Below are 19,325 nucleotides of genomic sequence, written 5' to 3' on the forward strand. Positions count from 1 at the left end.
TATTGTTTATTGAAATGAGGCCTAGCATTTCCCCTACCCAGTGAGATGGGATGAGAGGTGGGCGGAAGTGATCTTTCGTCTAATACGAAGTATCTCGGCGACGGATGATGCCCCCACATACTTTAGCTCGCCATTTCCTCGGTACGGAACAGCGGAATGCGAGTAACAAGTGGCATTGATACCCACAATCTTCATCCGCTAAAAGGAGGGACCTGGATCGCTGGAGTAGCGCTGATGGATTTATGGATTTTCGAAGCTGATGCGCTCCGTTTCCGGCTCATTTCTGCTCTGCCAAGTCTGCTACTCAGTTGTAACCATCGCTCTGTGGAGACACGGAGACACTTGCATGAGTAGGTGTGTTCAATAGTGAGTGATTGCTGTTGATGGGCAAACTTTGACTAAAAGCTGCGTATCATAGTTATACAAGTCTGGAAACCATCTCCTGATTGTCCAAAGGAGACTAAAAGGAGTCGTGGTGTGTTGCGTCTGTTGTTCCCGTACAGAACCCGCCCTACTGATTGATATGCAATATGCAATCAGCCTGTTTATGTTTTGCATGGCTGATCCTGCAATCACAGCAGTTCGCTCCATGAAATACTATCCAGGGGATAAGACGGCTGCTTGTCTTGTCAAGATGGGCAAGAAAGGAACAGATCAAGAAGAATCATTCGATGAGCGATAAACCATACTGAAACAGGACGTGGCTGCTGCAGGGGAAATGGCTTGATTCCGAAGCCGGCAACTCGTGGGTGAACCTCTAGCTTGGCCTCATGATTCAATCGATTGGATTGGCCACGCTGGACGGCGTTCATCAGCCGCACTCCCGCCCCGCTCCGAATCCAGGAGTATGCCCGGAGCTAACAGCCACAGCCATCAACTATATTCTAGAATGCGCGTCTTCATCCCCAGAGAGCACAAGCCAAAAAGGTGAGTCGACTGGGGCTTTCCCGCGTGCGCGTCGTGCCTCGGCCCTTAATATCACCCTTATCTGGGTCTGGGTGGTGGGTTGGTTGATGGCGTTATTTCTTGCAAAGGTTCCCGTCAGGGACGCAGAACTGACGGCCGCTCCCGCATGTCGCCAACGCGTGGCTTGCTGGGGAGCGTCATTTTGCCAGCAGATCAATTACATCTGTCCGTAGATGGATTTGATTTGCCTGGCCACCATAAAAAAATTTCCATTGAGGGTTTCTGTTCCACCAATGACAGATCTGGGCTACGCCTGGCTGCTGAGATTCTTCGGGTCCATGACGCCCTAAGCTGATAGCTAGCACCTCAGGTCGTCTAGTAGTTCCTCCGCCCTGAGTCAAGATGCGGTGCTCAAGGTCGAGGACCTTGCGCTAATATCGACCGTCGCGTGCCTCAGTAACCGATCTGCTGTGTAGACAGGGATCAAGCATGGGATGCCACGATAAGGCGGTTCAGAAACTGAACAGGGGGGGGGGGGGNAAATCGAGACGTCAAAAGGTAAATGTCGCGCGCTGGCATCTTTCTGATATTCATCTCTGCAAATCTACATTGTGATTGCATATTTGTGTTATGCCTCGTCACTGCTGCTGATCCCTTCTTTTTTCCACCTTGCATTTCTACCTCAACCTTGTCAGTGATATTCTCCGAGCGATCGTGAGCCGACCAAGAGGAGACAAGCACGAATTTGCTGAAGAGTTAGGCCTGAATTGGAGAGCATTGGCTTGGAAGCAGCAGTGTCGACGGACGCCAAAGATACGCCAAGATGGATGCGGAATTCATGGACCAGTTATGGAGTGAGCGCCATTACGGAACACCGCTTGCCATCATCTTCATGATCCTGCCCACGATCGCCGTTGGCCTGCGACTGTACGCAAAGACGACGGCTCAACAGCCAATCGAGCTCAGCGACTACTTCTCCATTGCGGCATGGCTGAATACAGCAGGCTTCTTCATAACGTTACTGGTTGGGGTATATTTGCCGCCTTCATATCTCGATAACCCCGAGGGCATTGATGTGCCGGTATCGAAAATCACATTTTCCCTGAATCTCTTGTGGGCGGCTGCCTGCTACTCTTGCAAACTCTCTATCCTCTGCCTCTATTACCGCCTTCTCAGCACGCCGTCAAGCACATTCCGATTGGCTGTCAAGATCATGTTTGTCTTGACAGCTTGCATTGGTATTGCGAGTGTCTTGGGATTCCTCTTGGTATTTCGGGATATGTCTTGGTGGTGGTCGACCGGCATGAAGACTCACCCGGAGGCGCAAGCGAATCTCATCAGGATGAACGAGGCCATCGACATCATGTCCCTCCTCACAGACGCCATCCTCTTCTTCATGCCCCTTCCCGTGATCAGAAGACTGAGTCTCAGCAAAAGCAAGAGGCGCCTCCTGATCGGTCTTTTCTCGCTTGGGTTCCTGTAAGTAATCGCGAACTTGGATTCTTGTTAACTCGGTAACCGCAATGTTGTGTCCTGACAAACTGATGCGAAAACTTTTAGGACCTGCATCGAGGTCGTTGTCCGAATCATTACTACCTACGGCTTCAACGGCGCTTTAGACGCCATCCAGGTGCAAGTTCTGTTGATGGGTATCGAGCCAGCTATGGGCATCACACTCTGTTCGTTGCCTGTTTTCCTGAGATTGGTAAGTTCAGGCCGAAGACCCTGCGTGACAGTCGCCCCGAATCGCACTTACTAACCATGTTCTCGTTGGCATAGTTCCGCAAAGGCAAGAATCCTTCCAGCGGCCGCAGTTACGCTTCCGGAGACCGCGGCAACTTCTACTCTCTCGGCCCCGTCAGTGCGAAGCGATCCACACGGGATCCCGATGGAGCGTTGCTGGACTCAACTGTTGGAAAGCCGAAGCCCGTGCTCGTACAAACAGAAATCACGGTACATTCCTCCCGTAGCGGGTATAACGACTCCATCGAGTCCCAAGAGTACTGGAAGTAGCGGTGGAATACTGGCGTTTGGTTTTGATGCTAGATCTTTTGAGCAATCACTGTAATGTAAATACTAATGCTGTTTTAATCTGACTGCGAAGCATCTGATGTTCTGCAGACGTCTTGTGGCTGAGGCATTATGCTGCGTATCGGATGTGCAAACGTCTTCGTTCCCTGATGTACCAACTGCTCACTGTGGAGTTACTCGACAGCTGCATGTCGTAGGCCTACCTCCAACAATCCCAACCCGTATCATTCGGCAACCGAAAATCTCCGACAAAGATGCCCCGGTGCCTGGTTTACCCCCGTGTCTGAAAGTCACTAATTCTAGCTGAACTAATGCAGGAACATCGTGAAGGAGACTCTGACATGTTCTCGATATCTAGTTCTTATACACTAAGCCTGCTGGAGCTGGCGTTATAGTTGCGTATAACTGGGGCGTGGCAGTGGAGGCACTTGGTCCGGCTCAGTAGGTGTACAAGTTGTCGAATTGCGCATTTGGCCTCGTCCAGGCGAGATAATACAGAGACAAATATATATGCCTCGTCATTAAGGGAACCATATATGGTGAATTAGAATCTTTCGATGTGTCCATAGCGAGAGCTCTGGTGGTTTGGATAAGTGATTACTTCACGAACCCTACCTCACACTCCACAATAGGGCTCATTGTATATGTACCCCTTGTTCAAAAGAAGACTACCTTCGATCAAATCTATACTATATCAGGTTATCTGCGTCTCTGGGAGGATCTCAACCAGCACTGGCGAGACTCAAATCGAGGTGTTGAGCCACCTTTCGTCAGCATCATGAGAGGGAAAACTGAAAGAAGGTTATGGCAATGAACAGTGCATATGCCGCAGAAGCTCTCTATATTTTCATCGTTGCAGTTCTAGCGTTAGTGCATTAGTTTGCCAACCCTCACCTACAGGTTTGCCCTGGTCATGCTCAAGTCGGGATGAAAGACATGTTGTTACCGCCTCTGCAATGGCATTTTAATGAGCGCTTTGCAGAGCTGTATATTTGCATCAGTCCCCATGGCGGAAGTACCGCTGCAGTTAAGCTCACTGCCACTGTTGTTGTTGTTGTTGTTGTTGTTGTTGTTATCAGAGGCTTTTTGAACTTTGTGAGATAAGAATAGAGGGCTCTGGAGAAACTCGTTGTGGAAGCTGATTCTGAAGGGATGTCTAGGTTACTATGCGGATATCGGCATCGCTTTTGACATCGGGGACTCATGTACACCTTAAAATGCAATAGTATTACTGACAGTGTGGACCTTTCTCGACTTAGTACAATGTCAGCCCACGAGGTGCTTCGCACCTACAAGTCATACAATTCTCAGTGTGAACGACGATGACATCAGCCTGAGCAATGACTTGTGGCATGCGGCTGTTCTCTTGGTCTTGGGCATCATAGCCCAGGCAAACACGGCTGTTATCCATAAGCGGTACAAGCGCTTGCATCGGACGATCATCGTATTGGCTTCACATGCAGCGCTTTAAGGTCCGCTTCTTCCAACTGCCGGAATTCAAACTGTGGTCAGGAGCGGGGTTTAATAAGCGCTAATGCTCCAGAGCGTGACAAGTTCTTTTTTTGTGTGTGATGGGTGGCATTGGCTGCCATCGAACAAAGGTAAACAGGCAGAATGCTATTAATTGTGAGCAGCATAGGGAGCCATATATAGAGAGCTTGGATCCTTGGCTGACATTCGCACCCCGCCCCAGTGCTTCACCACCACCAAGCGGAACACGATTTATTGACCAGGCCCAGCAGTCGGAAATATATGCCTCTTCATCTGGGTTGTACTATAGCCAGAAGCCGCCAAAAGCATAAAGCAGTTGATAGCGACAATGCCCGTAATTGAGAGCAAGCCCGACTTCACTATTCAATCGGCAACCTCGCTGGATGAGGTGAAGGATCTCTGGTGGAGTCGGATGCGAGATCTAGGATGGGTATATGAATTTCTCTCTGTCCATTGACGATTCAGTGAGTATAGCTAACGAACGCCAGAATCGCGACGAATTGGATGCGGAGACTCACTTCACAGTCGCCCGGCGCGGCGAGGACTGGCTTTTACTAGTCCCAACGGGCTCCGTCGAGCCTTCAGGAATGGTCATCGGTTTCAAGTATCCAAACAAGACTGGATGGGTCGGCTTCTTCATCATGAACGAAGAGTATCGGGGGAGAGGGTGGGGTGCAACTCTGTTCAAAGCAATGCTTGACGCGTACCAGAACGACGGCATTCATACCGTCGGCTTAGACGCGGTAGAGGAGCAGGTCAGCACGTACGCAAGACGAGGGTTTATTGCTGCAGCCAGAATCCGGCTCATGACGCGCGCATCGGCACATGAGGCACCGCTCAGCTATGCCGACAAAAAGCCAAGGGAGGGCTTTGCAGTGACTGACATAAAGCAAGTTGATACGGGCGCCATAGCAGATCTGGATCGCGCGCATACAGGACTCTATCGCCCAGCGCTATGGACCGAAGACGCATTATTCGCCCGCCCGGATGCATTTGGCTTTGCCATACTCTCTGAAGCTTCAGGTAAACTGCAGGGAATTATACTGGTTCGTCGCTGCGAGCATGGACATAGAGTTGGTCCATTGATAGCGGATTGCACTGATCATGCATCTCTTCTACTTCAACTTGCCATGTCACATCCGAGCATATCGGCGTCGACTGGAAGCCTCATCGCAGAAACATTTGGGCCAAACGAGCACGCCGCTCGGGTCTTCTCGGACCTGGGCTGGCGGTGGGCTGGTTTAGATTACCATCGAATGTGGCTCGGTGGTCGACTGCCTATCGAGCAGCAGGAGGGGGGACAAGGCCCAAAGGGGATGTTCGCGGTATTCGATGCCGGGCAGGGTTAAAGTGGGTTAGGTTTCATTGCAGGGTGATGAGATATTAGAACATCACGGTAAATGCAACTCGAATTGCTCCGTGGAGGGTGGTATCCTCGGTCAAGCACAGATGCGAGAAAACAGTCGTGAGGAAGCATCATTGTAGAAAGCGATCACGGCATAGTTAGCAATGCATAGATAGACATCTCCGCTAGCACTATCCTAAAGGAGAAAGACAACCACCATGACGGAGATAAACCCCAAATGCAGAACATCAACAAAGCGCCCCAGATTGATAAAGGTCCAAAGTCCATCTCTTTCTTGTACGTGTGATTCTCAATCACTTCCCATATAAGGGAAAACCATCGTGGTCCCATTGCCCTGAATAGCCTCCAAGTACGCCGTGATTAAGGGATCGATCCCTGCCCTGGCCGCACGGCGTAGCCACTCATCCATCTCAACCTCAGCAAAAGTGACACCATATACCTTTTCCAGATGGGACCAGAGTTCACTAGCAGGAACCTTGACTCCACCAGAATGGTGCTTGAAGATAATATCCGTGGACTCCTGCTTGTTCTGGCGCGAGCCAAGCTGGATCACCGACTGGCACAACTCCGCCACAACGGTGTCTAGCTGTGCCAAGTCAAGATAGCCCACGACATTGTCCATTCGGGGCGATGACTGCATCAGGATAGAGTACCTAAGGATTGCATTCAGGGCATCAGAGTTAGGGGCGTTTTCGCTGACAATGACAGATGGGCGATGCACTGAGACAGTCCAAGGGTTCTGTTGATGTCGGAGCGATGAGGCTTGTAAGTGGCCGACAAGGTTCTCCAAGAATACCTCGCTTGCCCACTTGCTCATCATATGGCCCTCGCGACCATCTGTTGCCGGAGGGAAAGCGCTAACAGAAGCCGCCGGGGGAGAAGTGTTACCACTCAGAAGGACAACCCGGTTGGATGAGAGGAAAAGCAGTGGAATGGAGCGCGGCAGTGCCATTGAAGCCAGCAACTGGGTAGAGACAACGTTGGGGGTGCGCAATGTCGTGTATGTATTGAGGCAGTGACCGCTACCTCCTGCGTGAACAATGATGTCTGCGGTGCTCTCCAAATACTCGCGCTCAGCTGCATTCAGTCCTAGATTGGGCGAAAGTAGGCTTCCGGTGTAGCATACAACCTTTCCGCCTTCAGGGAGCGAATGCTGATCATCGGCGGGGACGGCGATGCAGTAAACCTTGCTCACCTTGTCCGACTCGAGGAGAGACTTCAGCAGGTGACCCCCAAGAAATGTTGTTGCGCCGGTCATCAAGACGCTGATATTATCCATGGGCGACTTTGGGCCCGTAGCATGCTTTTGATCAACCCGTTCGTGAATTTGGTTCAAGAGCCACTTGGGAATGGCCGTCTCTGCTGCCCAGTTAATCTCCCGTTCAGCATCGTCATCAGCCCGTGACCGCCGCTGCTTGTCGACCGCACGAGCCATGTCCCGTAACGTGCTTGCCTGATAAAGCTTTCGAGTTGAAACGATGACATTCATAGAGTCCCTTATCGCTGCCTGAAGCTTCATCAGCAAAAGTGAATTGCCCCCCAGAAGGAAGAAGTCCGACGACGGCGCGATGCGTGTAGAGGACGCCGCCTGTGGAAGAACGCGCTCCCACAAAAGGCGCAGTTCGCCTTCACCAACCGTCATCTTCTCCTCTTCTGAGCCCGAATCTGCCATCGATTGACTTGGCGGTAGCGGAAGGGCACCGATTGCTTTGCGATCCAGCTTCCCGTTCGCATTAGTGGGAAGAGACGACAAGATGATGACACGAGCCGGGATGAAGTATTGGGGAAGCGTCAATCGCCTGAGCACGCGCGTCAAATCATTTTCAGTCACTACAAATGTGTCTTCGGCCTTGTCTGCAGAGACTGTGGCATGGGCAATGAGCACATCCCCTCGCTGAGAGACAACCACGGTAGACAAAAGTCCGTCCGCCGCCTCAAGTACCGCCAATTCCACTTCTTGCAGATCGATACGGAGGCCTCGCAATTTGATCTGAGAATCGCCATCAATGCGACCAAATAGCAACAGAGTTCCGTCAGATAAGAGGCGTCCACGGTCTCCGGTGCGATACATCTCCTGCCCCTGCGCAGTCACGATGAACTTGCTGGCGGTATCCCTGGAAGCGTTGATATAGCCCAAGGCCACTCCCGCCCCTCCAATGCAGATTTCCCCCGTATAGTTGACCGGTTGAGGACTGCCAGATGCATCCAGAATGGTCACAGTGTAGTTGGGGAGCACCTTGCCAACCGTGTACTTGACCATGTCGGGATCGACATCTTCTTGGTCCGCCAGGCTGACAGTTTGGAACGAAGCTGCGGCCGTGATCTCTGTCGGTCCGTAACAGTTTGTGACTCTCAGATTCGCAAGACCGAGACGACGAAGCTCCATCACTAGTTGACGAGTGATTGGCTCACCACCCATACAAATGTGACGCCAGGCTGTGTTCTCCTTCAACGAGGAGGCTCCATAGCGGGACCAAGCAAGATACTCGGATGGCGTAGCGATAGAGAGAGAAATATGCTCGCTTCGGATGAGTGACGCCATCTCCATCGGGTCGCGCCTGATCTCAAACGGGGCAATTACCAAGCGACCACCGTTCGCGAGGGCGCAGAACATTTGAATTACTGACATGTCGAAGCCCGTGGAGCTTTGTTGGAGAACGACTTCCTTGCCCAATCCAAGCAAGTGCGTCTTGAGGGCCAGGTGGTTGACGAAGTTGGCCTGTGAGAGCATTATGCCCTTTGGCGTGCCCGTAGAGCCGCTTGTGAAGAGAATGACGCTGCAAGTATCTGGTGACGCGACGCATGGCACTGTTACCCTGACCTCTTCTACCAGGACGTCATCGAGGTCGAGCCGCCGGATAGGGAACTCGACCTTGTCGATGCAGTCCCGAGCCCGACCCTCTGTAGCAGAGTGATTCACAATGGTCGACGGCTTAGACGACTGCATCATGGAAACATGACGCACTGTCGGCAAGCTGACATCCAGGGGGACGTAAACGGCACCAATGTGTAGGATAGCTAACATGGACACGACGGTGTCGATGGATGGTTCGCAAAGAACAGCGATATGAGACCCTGATGTGCATCCCCGGCGGATCAGTGCGTCGGACACAGCGTTTACCCTTTCCATGAGCTCAGAGTATGTCAATGTGCCGGTATGATCGGTCACGGCTGCGTCAGCATGGTGAAGGTGAACCATGTCCAGGAAGCGCTGTGAAAGGGTCGCCGGCCACCCAAAGGTTATGACGGGGCCCTTTCCGATGCTCACTGAGCTTTCAATGTCCGATTCGTCGTAGATGCTGCAATTCCCAATCTGAAGATCCGGGGTGCTGGAGAAGTCATCCAAAAGACGCATGTACGCATCCACGACGGTAGAGCAAGCCTCGGCGCTGTAAGCAGACGACGAGACATAAACCTCCACCATGCACCCAGTGCGTGTCTCTGCAATACCCAGGCTAAGATCATACGGGTTATTGGCGTCTTTCACATCTGTCATGGTCATTTTCGCCTGTCCGAGGGGCATTTCCCAGATGGAGCCGGTGCGATAGTTGAGCGCCACTTGGAAGAGTGGCGTGCGACCAGAAGATCTGGGGATCTTGATCTTGTCTAGTATCATGTCAAAGGGCACCGCCGAGTGGTCGAGAGCCTGAAGGGCCTTCTTGCGCGTTTGCTGAGCTACATCTGCAAACCCAGTCTTACCGGGAGGCACACCCAGGCGAACGGGGACCATGTTGACAAAGCAGCCAACGGTACCGGCGTAACGATGATCGTTGCGGTTGGCGTCGACAATTCCGATGCAAATATCGTCGGTGTTGGTATAGCGGGAGAGCAAGACTTGAAGGAGAGAAAGGTGGAAATGGAAGGGGCTGATGCGAAGCCGTTGGCAGGTAGCCTTCAGCGACGCAAACTGCCCATCATTCAGCTCGCGGTATTCGTGATAGGTATCTGGCACAGGCTCCGCCCCACGAGCATCGCTGATGTTGGCAAACGGCAGACGTGGAAGCTCTTCGGGAACAGTCTTGAACTCGGCCTCCCAGAAAGAGAGCTGCTCGTCAAAATCTCCCCGGGTTTGCTGCTCCAGTTGCTGCATAGAGAAGTCCAAATATGATCCGGCACTCTTATTCAAAGGCTTCATATTGTAAGCTCGATCCAAGTCGGCCAGGACAACGCTGAGGCCCGTGACATCCATGACGATGTGATGGTATGCAATGATCATGTCGTGGTCCTCGGCGCCGCGACTCAGCAGTGACACTTCCACCGTGTGCCCGCACTCTAGATCCCATTTGCGAGTGGAGAGCCGTGACATTTCTCGGTCAACATCGGCATCAGATGCGCCGACGGTATGCTTGAGCTCGCAGAGCGAAGAAGCCATGAGACCTTGCATAGGTTGACCGTCTTCGAGGCGCGAATAGAAGCACATCCTCAGACACTCATGGCTGCGAGTCGTGAGTGACAGTGCGTGCTTCAATCTGGCAATACCAATCGGACCTTTGACTTTGTAGCGGAAAGCCATGTTGTACGCCGAAGGGTTCTCAAGATGTTGAGACATGAACCAGAGGCGGGCCTGGGCGGGTGACATCCGCTCTTCACGAAGGATTTCTGGCCGAAACCTCATTTCCACCTTATCGTCCGCGACGCTCACAGGTCGTTCAGACTGAGTATCAGGCTCGGGCGTCTCGCCCTTCGTATACGAGCTGTTGCTTGATATGGAATCATCCTGCTTGCTGGTGGCCGACGTTAACACACTTTCACTGTCAAAATCAGCTGCAACCTGGGCTGTGGGAAAGTTGGACCGCTGGTCACTCTCAGGCATCAAGACAGAGCCCGGCTGATTGGTTGGACTTGGACTTCTATCAGCAGACACGACGTTAGACGACTCGCTGACTATCTGAGGCGAGGGAGCAAGAGGCGATGGGGCAGGAACACGAACAGGGGCTGCAGGCTCGGCGGGCTTCTCAGTTGTCGACGTCGTTTCAGCCCCGGCTTCCATATTCTTGGCCAGCAGTTTCTTCGTCGCGATTGTAGATAGTTGCTGGACAGTGTCACCTCCGAGAATCTTAACGACAGGCACGTCAGCACCAAGCTCTTTGAGGAACCATGTTCGGATTTCCACGGCAACCAACGAGTCAATTCCCAAATCAGTGATCGGGCGTTGCACGTTAATGCTACCAGTCGTGAGCTGCAGGATGGATTCCAGCTTGGCGCAGAAGGCTGCCATGACAGCGTGAATGGCGTCTTCTTCCTTCTCGGCCTTGTCCACTAGTGCTCGAATATTCTCCGTGGACCCCATCAAGCCACGGTCGTGCTGGGCGTGTATTTCATGCTGATCAAAGTGGGCAAAGCGTGGGTTCTTCATCCACAGAGGCTGCTGGTCCGCTGCAATCTGCTCCCTAAGAGGCTCGATGCCCATGATGATGTCATGGTAGCCCGAGGAGCTATCAGGCTTTCCACCCTTGACAGCCTGCGCAAAGGCATGGTGGACGTCGGTCTCAGATGTAGGCATGAGCCTCACCTTGCGGAAGTGGGAATCAAGCTGTCGATCTCGTTCCTCGCGGGTAACATAGCCAACGTCTGTTACGTAGGCAATGTGGATGATGGACGCAGCAAGGCCACGTGCACGCCGTTGGTGAACGAGGCTGGTCATGAACAAGTTGGCGGCGTGGTAATTGGACTGCCCAACGTTTCCTATGACGGAGGCAACCGAGCCGAGCAAGATGAAGAAGTCGAGGGCAGCATTGTTGAAGACAGAATCGAGGTTTTCGGAACCGATGACTTTGGCGGCGAGGGTATTGTTAAACTGGTCAATGTCCATGTCCACAAAGAAGCCGTCCTTCAAAACCATCGCAGCGTTGCAGACACCTGCGATTGGAGGCATAGTATCGCGAACCTCCTGAACGACCTTTGTCACGGACTCCTTGTTGGTCAGATCCATGGCGATGACCTTGACCGTGGCTCCAACGCGCTCAGCTTCCTCGAGGGTTGCCGAGTCAACCTGCGGACAACGGCTGGTAATTACCATATGTTTGGCTCCATTGCGAATCATCCATTGGCAAATAGAGAGGCCTAACCCTCCTGCCATGCCCGCCATGAAGTACGTCTTATCAGGCCTAAACAGGCCCTCAAGGTTCAGAGGCTGGACGGTCGTTGAGAGCACATGCGTCTTCCAATTGGTGACATATGCTCGACCAATGAGAGACACGGAGCTTTCTCCGGCGAGTTGCTCAGCAGGGATGATGGGAATCGCAGACGCTTCAACGTCCGAGGATGCGCAAGCCTCTCGAAGGAGCTCTGCCGGCTGCTTGTGGGCACCACGAAGAGCTTCTTGAACAAGATCTCCGCTGAGCTGTCGGCTGATGCAATTGCTAGGCATGCTCTCCGCAAGAGTAGCCGCGGCTGGGGAAGCGCCCAGAGAGCAGTCAATGTAGATCTGAACATCACGAGGCACGAGTTTCTGAATGGCACGCTGGGACGCCAGAGCATGGATCTTGATGACGTTAGCAGGACGTCCATGAGTCTGCGTGGATGCAAGGACAGGCTTGGCACCGACTGCCGCGAGCTTAGCCTTGACTGATGCTGTCAGGGCATCGTCAGCCTCAAACAGAAGTACCGAGGCATTGGGGGCGGCAACAGCCGCGATAGACCATGACAAGACATAATTTGCAATAGCAGAGAGCTTCTCTGGACTACAATCCTCCTCATCAATTGGGATAGCATGCGCGTTATCGACCCGAGCGATCGAAGTATTGACATTGGTCACGGCAGCTACCCACGATGATTTGGATCGCCCGCCGATGATGAAAAGTTCATGTCCGCTCGTGCTGGGGATGCGCAAGGAGTAATGAACTTTGATCGGCTCGACTTCGTTGTCGCTGTCAGCGGCAGCAGCAATCTGGAGCGACAGCTTGCCACCTTTCTGCACCACATTGACAGGAACCTTGCTTGCGTCGACTGTCTTGGTGATGGCGCGCTTGGAAGCATTGTACAGCTCGTTCAAGTCAACATCAGGAACGACACGAGGAATAATAATCTGATCCCGCACAATGTCGAGCTCCGGCTCCATGAACCATAGCATCTCACGGTGACTGTTGCCTCCATCAGTACCGGTCTCTCGGAGCCTCAAGAACATCTCAACAGAGTTCTTTGCGAGAGCTGCGGGAGTTTCTGTGGCCTCCAGTCCCAGAACCTGAACGTTCAGCTGCGGAAGCTCAGAGGGGACGACTCGCATGATGCCATGGATGAGACTGGCCCTCGGGCTCTGTGACTCGCGAGCGCCAGTCACCCAAAGCAGGTTTTTAGCATTCATCAGAAGGGTCTGAATGATGGTCATGCGATGAGCCGTCATGGCGTGAGAGAACGGAGGCTCATCAAGGTCCTGCAAGGAAAGGATGTCGACACCGGCAGTCACCCTTGACAAGTCGACTTCATCAATGCTCTTGTAAATTCTCGTGTGACGAGCCCATTTCTTTGGCAGTAGCTTCTGAATCTCTCTGACCACCTTGGACGTCGACAATCGCTTGCCTCCAATGACAAGGATGGGGTCAGCCGGAAGAGGAAGCTCAGCGACGGTGCTCAGCGGAGACCTCAGACGCTGGAAATCGTCGTCAACAGCCTGAGACATAATGAGAGCAGTGCAATGCTTTTCCTCGTCGGCCAAGTCATGGATGACAGCATCCGCACCGGAAAAGCCGGTATCCTGCAGCAGCCTGTCCCATTCGATGGCTGTGATGAGAGGGCTGAGCCGCCGACCATCATTTTCACCTAGCCACCATCCCGGAAGACCCCCCATGACCAAAGTGGCGCGGACACTCATGGTTCCAGTAAGCTCGACCATGACAAGGAAGCCACCAGGCTTGAGTAGAGATCGGGCATGGCGCATCGTCTTTTCTAGGTCGTGGGTGGCGTGAAGAACGAGAGCAGCGATAACAATGTCGTAAGATTGCTCTTCGAAGCCCTGTTCCTTGGGCTCCTGTTCAATGTCCAAGACCTTGAAGATCATCTTGTGGGCAAACTCGGAGAATTTCTCCTCGGCAAGATGGAAGAAGCCAGATGAGACATCAGTATAAGTGTACGACTCGTACGAATTATCAATGCAATTGAGCACACTCCACGACGTTCCACCAGTACCTGCTCCGATTTCTAGAACCTTGGCGCGAGGAAACTTGAATGAGAGCTGGCGCATCACATCTCCAACGGCCTTGTTAGTCGGAACAGAGGCATAGCCTTCCATGTAAAAACGGTTAAGCATGTCATCCTTGGTCATGACCTCGAGCATCTGCTTGTTTCCTCGGACGACATCGGCCAAGTCCTTGCCGACGGCGTGGAGAAGCCTAAAGTCGATTGTCTCACCATGCTTTGAATCGAGTTCGTCTAGAATCGCCGCCTCGTCATCTAACCATTCCGGCAAGATGATGGGATGCTCACCGTCCTTGACGACTCTGATGTGCTCTTCGAAGGCCTCAAACATGCGCTGGTGGTACCACTGGAAGCTGGCTCTCTCCTCGCTGCTGACCTCCTCGAGGATGTTCTTGACGTAAAACACCGCAACACGTTCGACGGCGTGGGCCATCTGCAGTCCTTCGGCATCCTTGACAGGATCTCTAACAGGATCAGGAAGGCCGAGGGTGACATCTTGTCCCCAGAGAGTTCTAGAGAACATTGACCGATCGGAGGAGGCGTCCTGCTCACCGACGGAGTTCACGGCCAGTCCTTCTACCTGCAAGAAGGTCTTAGCCGTCGCGGCATCGTAGATGTTAAGGTCGCCAACTAGCGAGTTGGCAGTCTGCTTGACAGCCCAAGTCTCAAACTCGGCGGCAGTCTCGGCGCTCCCATTTGGCTGTGTAAACTGCACCGCCGGGTTGATGCGCACGCGATCGATGTGAGAGGGCAAGAGAGCAGAGTTGATCTGACGACTGGCCGGATGAGCCTTTGCGATGAACATGGTCTGGAAAGCAACATCGAGCATGGCAGGATGGACAACGTAAGCGCTATCCAGGCCCTCCGCCCAGGTGCACCCAGTGCTAGCATAGTCAAGCTGTCTATCAATGGTAGAAATGCCGCGGAAAAGGCCAGAGTAGTTGAGACCAATGTCCTTGAACAGAGAGTAGACCCTCTCTACGTCGATACTGGTGAGGTTTGAGGGCATGACGTCTTTCGAGGGCAGCGTGTCTTGAGATGCGACCTCCGCCTGTGTCTCAAGGTAGACCGAGATATCGCCATTGCACGTCTGGAGCATAGACCCCAGCGATTCATCGGGGCAAACATAGTACATGAACTCCGCTCGGATGTGGTCCTTGGTCGTCTCCACAATGCGAGTCGTGAAGAGAGTCTCGACACCATCGACGCCTTCAGGAACGACAACTGGACGCAAGATATCGACGTTGGAAACCTCAATCAGTCGAACGCCCTTTCCCATTGTTGTAGCAATGCTCTGGCCAGCCTGCACAGCGATCGAGACATATGACGCTCCAGGAAGCAGTACCTCTCCGAGAACCTCATGTCCGCGAAGCCAGGGCATTTCACCGAGCTTGAGGACGTTGCGCCAGCGTAACTCGGTATCGTTGTCGTCGAGCGTGCGCCGTCCCAAAAGCTCGTGGCCCTGGTCGTTGCCAAGTCGGAATCGGCGAGACAGCCGGCCCTCGCGCCAGAACACTTTGTCGTGGTCCCATGAGTACGAAGGCAGTCCCTTCGGCATTCTAAGTGCGGCCGTCTCGGCCTCGTAGAACAGACTGCGGTAACCAGCAAAGTCAACAAATGCCGGTCCGAGCTGGGCCCATGTGGTACCAATGGCTGAGGAGAAAGCTTCTACGTCGTTTTCGCCTCGTTTCAGGACGCCAGTATACGCAGGAAGAGAACCGTACGAGGCCTTGAGCGTCTGTTCGGTTGGACCCTTTAGTGCAGGGTGAGGGCCAACTTCAATGGCCATATCAAACGGACCCCCATGCCAGATGGAAGATTCAATAGCCTGAGTGAACAAGACGGTGCGAACCATGTTGTCAACCCAGTATGGTCCCTTCAGAGAGTGCAGATCACCCCTCAGGAGCTGTGTGTCGCCACGAACACTGGAAATCCAAGTACACTTGCCCGTAGGCTGCATAACCTTAATGTCGCAAGCCAGCAGCGACCTCAGATAGGGCTGCGAACAGGGCAACATGTGATGCGAGTGGTACGCAGTGTCCACTTGTAAGCGGCGCGCAAAGACGTTATCTGCCTGCAGGGTCTCGTGCGCCTTGGTAATAGCGTTGACATCGCCGGAGAGCGTTACAGACTTCGGAGCGTTGCTTGCTGCGACTTTGATCCGACCGTCGAATTCTGGGCGAGAGCAGAATCGCTTAGCTTCCGTGAACGACAAACCAACGGCCATCATGGCACCCTTGGCACCCTCGACGCCACCAGCAGATTTTGCATGCAATCCGCGATAATAGGCAATCTGCATGGCGCCCTGGAGCGTGATAATTCCGGCTGCGAAAGTGGCAGCAATCTCGCCAGATGAGTGTCCGACAACTGCGTCGAATCCGATGCCAGCCGCTTGGAGCAGCTTGACTAATGCAAGCTGTACAGCTGAGCAGAGTGGTTGAGACAGGGCCGCCTCGGAGATGCGAGAAGATACAGCATCTTTCATGAGCTCTTGCGTAAGAGACCACTTGGGGCGGTCTTGCTGCGGAAGAGCCTTGAGAACAGCTTCGCACTCCCCAATGTACTTGCGGAAAAGCGATGACTTGTGGTACAGCCCCCGTCCCATGGCGGGCCACTGAGCCCCCTGCCCCGTGAAGACACCGAGGACGCCGGGGACCTCCTTCGGGTTGATCAGATGGGGCTGGTGACCTATCTGGTCACTGGCTGACTTTTCATGGATCCCAACGAAGTTGGCCATCTTGCCGAGAATTGCATCTCTAGACGATCCAGAGAAGTGAACACGAACACGGTGAGTGGTGCGTCTTGACTGCAACAAAGCGCTCAAGTCTCGGAGATCAAGCGATGAGTCCTTCTGCAAATACTCCAGATGGTCCCTGACAGACCTCAGTAATGAAGCTCCAGACTTCGCGGAGAACAGTAGAGGACCAACGATGCCTTGGTCAGCAGAGTCAAGCCGGGGTACAGAGCTCTCATCGAAACTCTCGATGATGGCATGGGAGTTGGTCCCCCCGAATCCGAAGCTGTTCACGCTTGCGCGAGCGGGAGTACCAGGTGCCAGCTTTGGCCAGGGAACAGCCGTAGTAGGGATTTGAAGAGGGCCATAGTAGGGGGCAATGTCTGGGTTGAGATCCTTGAAGAGGAGGTTGGGAGGAATAACTCGGTGCTTGATGCTGAGCAGCACTTTGATGACACCGGCAATGCCAGCGCCACCCTCCAAGTGTCCGATAACCGTCTTGATCGATCCAACGAAGATGGGGTTCTCGGTTGACTTGTTTCCCGGGGCAATAAAGGCATGATTAAGTGCTCGCGCTTCCACGGGATCCCCCGCAGGGGTGCCTGTGCCGTGGCATTCGATGTACTGTGGTCGGTCCTTGATGGGATCCAGCCCAGCACGCGCGTACGTCTGTCTAATGAGAGCGGTCTGCGTCGGAGAGAAGGGCATTGTGATTCCCGGACTCTGGCCATCCGAGTTGACGCCCGTTGCCCTGACGAGGCCCTCGATGTGGTCTCCATCTTTCAGAGCTTGGCTCAGCGTCTTGAGCAGCAGCGCACCGGCGCCCTCACCACGTGCATATCCGTTGGCGGCTTTGTCCCACATGCGTGATCTGGCATCTGGAGACAGCATGTGAAGCTTGGATTCGTTAATGTATGGGGCGGGATCCAGGATCAAGTTCACACCAGCAACCACGGCCGCATTGCAATCACCGGCGAGAAGGCTCCGCGCGGCATTATGCAGAGCGACCAAGGAGCTGGAGCAGGCCGTGTCTATCGTCTCGGACGGGCCCTTGAGGTCGAAAATGTACGAAATCCGGTTTGACAAGATGCTGTTGGCTGAGCCGGTAGCGTTGTACTTGGGCACCGTCTCGGTATCGCGGGCCTGGATGTTTGCCCAATCCGATGTCATACACCCCACATGAACGGATGTAATTGAGCCTCTCAGCTCCTCAAGAGTCATTCCGGCAGACTCAAATGTCTCGTAAACCGTTTCCAACAAGATTCTCTGCTGTGGGTCCATGCCCGCAGCCTCGACTGGGCTGATGCCAAAGAAGGCGGCATCGAAAAGGCGGGTATCCTCCTCGAGAAGGTAGGATTTATTCCCAACATCTGTAGCTCCGTGGGTATCGCCGCTCTTGTGGTGGAAGCGGGACAGATTCAGTCGTTCGGGGTCAAACTCTTTTAGGACATCACGCGGCTGTTGGAGGAGCTCCCATAGCTTCGACGGTGAGCTGGACGCTCCTGGGAATCTGCAGGCAGATCCAATCACCGCTATCGGTTCGCGAAACCGCCCATGCTGCTGCCGTTGTTGATCCATGCTTGGTATAGAAATATGAAGTCTATTCTGAACAATGGTGTATTGAAAAGTGAAAGGAGTGACTATAGGATCTTGAAAACGGCGAAAAATGGCTGAGGGTCAGATGGATGGGTTAGGGAGCCTGACTTCTCAAACGTCTCCTAACGGAAGCAGCTTGAGTATTTGAACTGCAGATTATTCATGACTGGACTTGTGCCAACGCGTTTGGTACCATGAGAGCGTGACCAGTACGGGAATAACTACCCCATTGGACTATGTGCCTTGACGTACGACTTGTCAAAGACCAGCTTTCTTCTCCTCATGTCATCGATCCAGCGCAAATCTCATCTTACGCGAGACTCCAAGTATACATCTGAATCCGCGGCAGGGCTGTTTGCGGAGAATTGGGGATCAAGCATGCTGGACCAGTTGGCTCCGCGCGCAATGACCATCGCAGGCATGACACGCCTCACATGCAATCATGTAGCACTGGATGTAGTAGCCATTATTCCGAGAGATGGGCCATTTGAACTAGCAATGACATGGCGAGCGTTCTGGAAAAGAGAGGGTCAAGAGATCGGGGCTATGTTTCGGGCCAATGCTGCACAGCTGCAGCTAAAAGTCGCCGATGGCCTTTCGCATGCACATTACATGACGACGGGCCGTCCTATCCAGCCTCAGTCGGAATATCACTAACACTGCTGACCCGGTGGCGCGTTCTGCACTTGGATTGCTGCGCAAACGGCTCTCGCTAGCCGGAGTGGCGTGAGACACTGCTCCATTATCTCCCCATATCTCGATCTTGGCACATGCACTGTTGGAACCAGGATGCCTGCTGCAGCCCCGGCTGCCACTCTCCAATATTCCGCTCAGATCTCTCTAGCCTCGGAAAATCCTCCAGGTCATCCCATTGCCGTGGCTACCTCCGGCCCGCTACCCGCTCAGCCCCCTGGCAATTACATTCACGTTACCCCAAAACAGAATTTGCCCTCCACATAAGCTTATTCTAGTCGCGGCGATCCTCCCTCCTTCGCGCACGGGAAATCGCTTGGAAGACAGGGCATACCACCATCGATCTGGCAGTGTTGTACCTACTACAGCGACAGA

At 53.4% G+C, this 19,325-nt stretch overlaps 3 protein-coding genes across 3 annotated transcripts; 2 read left to right on the forward strand and 1 right to left on the reverse strand.

Annotated features, from left to right (window-relative positions):
- Positions 1-1,729: 1,729 nt before the first annotated feature.
- On the forward strand, positions 1,730-2,919 carry CCMA1212_010454 (uncharacterized protein; the record flags this gene model as incomplete). Its single annotated transcript, XM_073707498.1, has 3 exons — positions 1,730-2,385; positions 2,467-2,611; positions 2,686-2,919. 3 exons carry the CDS (start codon positions 1,730-1,732, stop codon positions 2,917-2,919), a joined length of 1,035 nt encoding a protein of 344 aa, XP_073553937.1.
- A 1,837-nt stretch (positions 2,920-4,756) lies between these two features.
- CCMA1212_010455 (uncharacterized protein) lies at positions 4,757-5,777 on the forward strand (the record flags this gene model as incomplete). Its single annotated transcript, XM_073707499.1, has 2 exons — positions 4,757-4,858; positions 4,917-5,777. The coding sequence occupies 2 exons, from the start codon at positions 4,757-4,759 to the stop codon at positions 5,775-5,777; spliced, it is 963 nt and encodes a 320-aa protein (XP_073553938.1).
- A 306-nt stretch (positions 5,778-6,083) lies between these two features.
- Positions 6,084-18,239, reverse strand: CCMA1212_010456 (Polyketide synthase-nonribosomal peptide synthetase; the record flags this gene model as incomplete). The annotated part of the gene is made up of 1 exon (XM_073707500.1): positions 6,084-18,239. One exon carries the CDS (start codon positions 18,237-18,239, stop codon positions 6,084-6,086), a length of 12,156 nt encoding a protein of 4,051 aa, XP_073553935.1.
- Between the last annotated feature and the right edge of the window lie 1,086 nt (positions 18,240-19,325).

The sequence above is a fragment of the Trichoderma ghanense genome (genome assembly GCF_004382785.1).
Source record: "Trichoderma ghanense strain CCMA-1212 chromosome Unknown scaffold_26, whole genome shotgun sequence".
Taxonomy (NCBI): domain Eukaryota; kingdom Fungi; phylum Ascomycota; class Sordariomycetes; order Hypocreales; family Hypocreaceae; genus Trichoderma; species Trichoderma ghanense.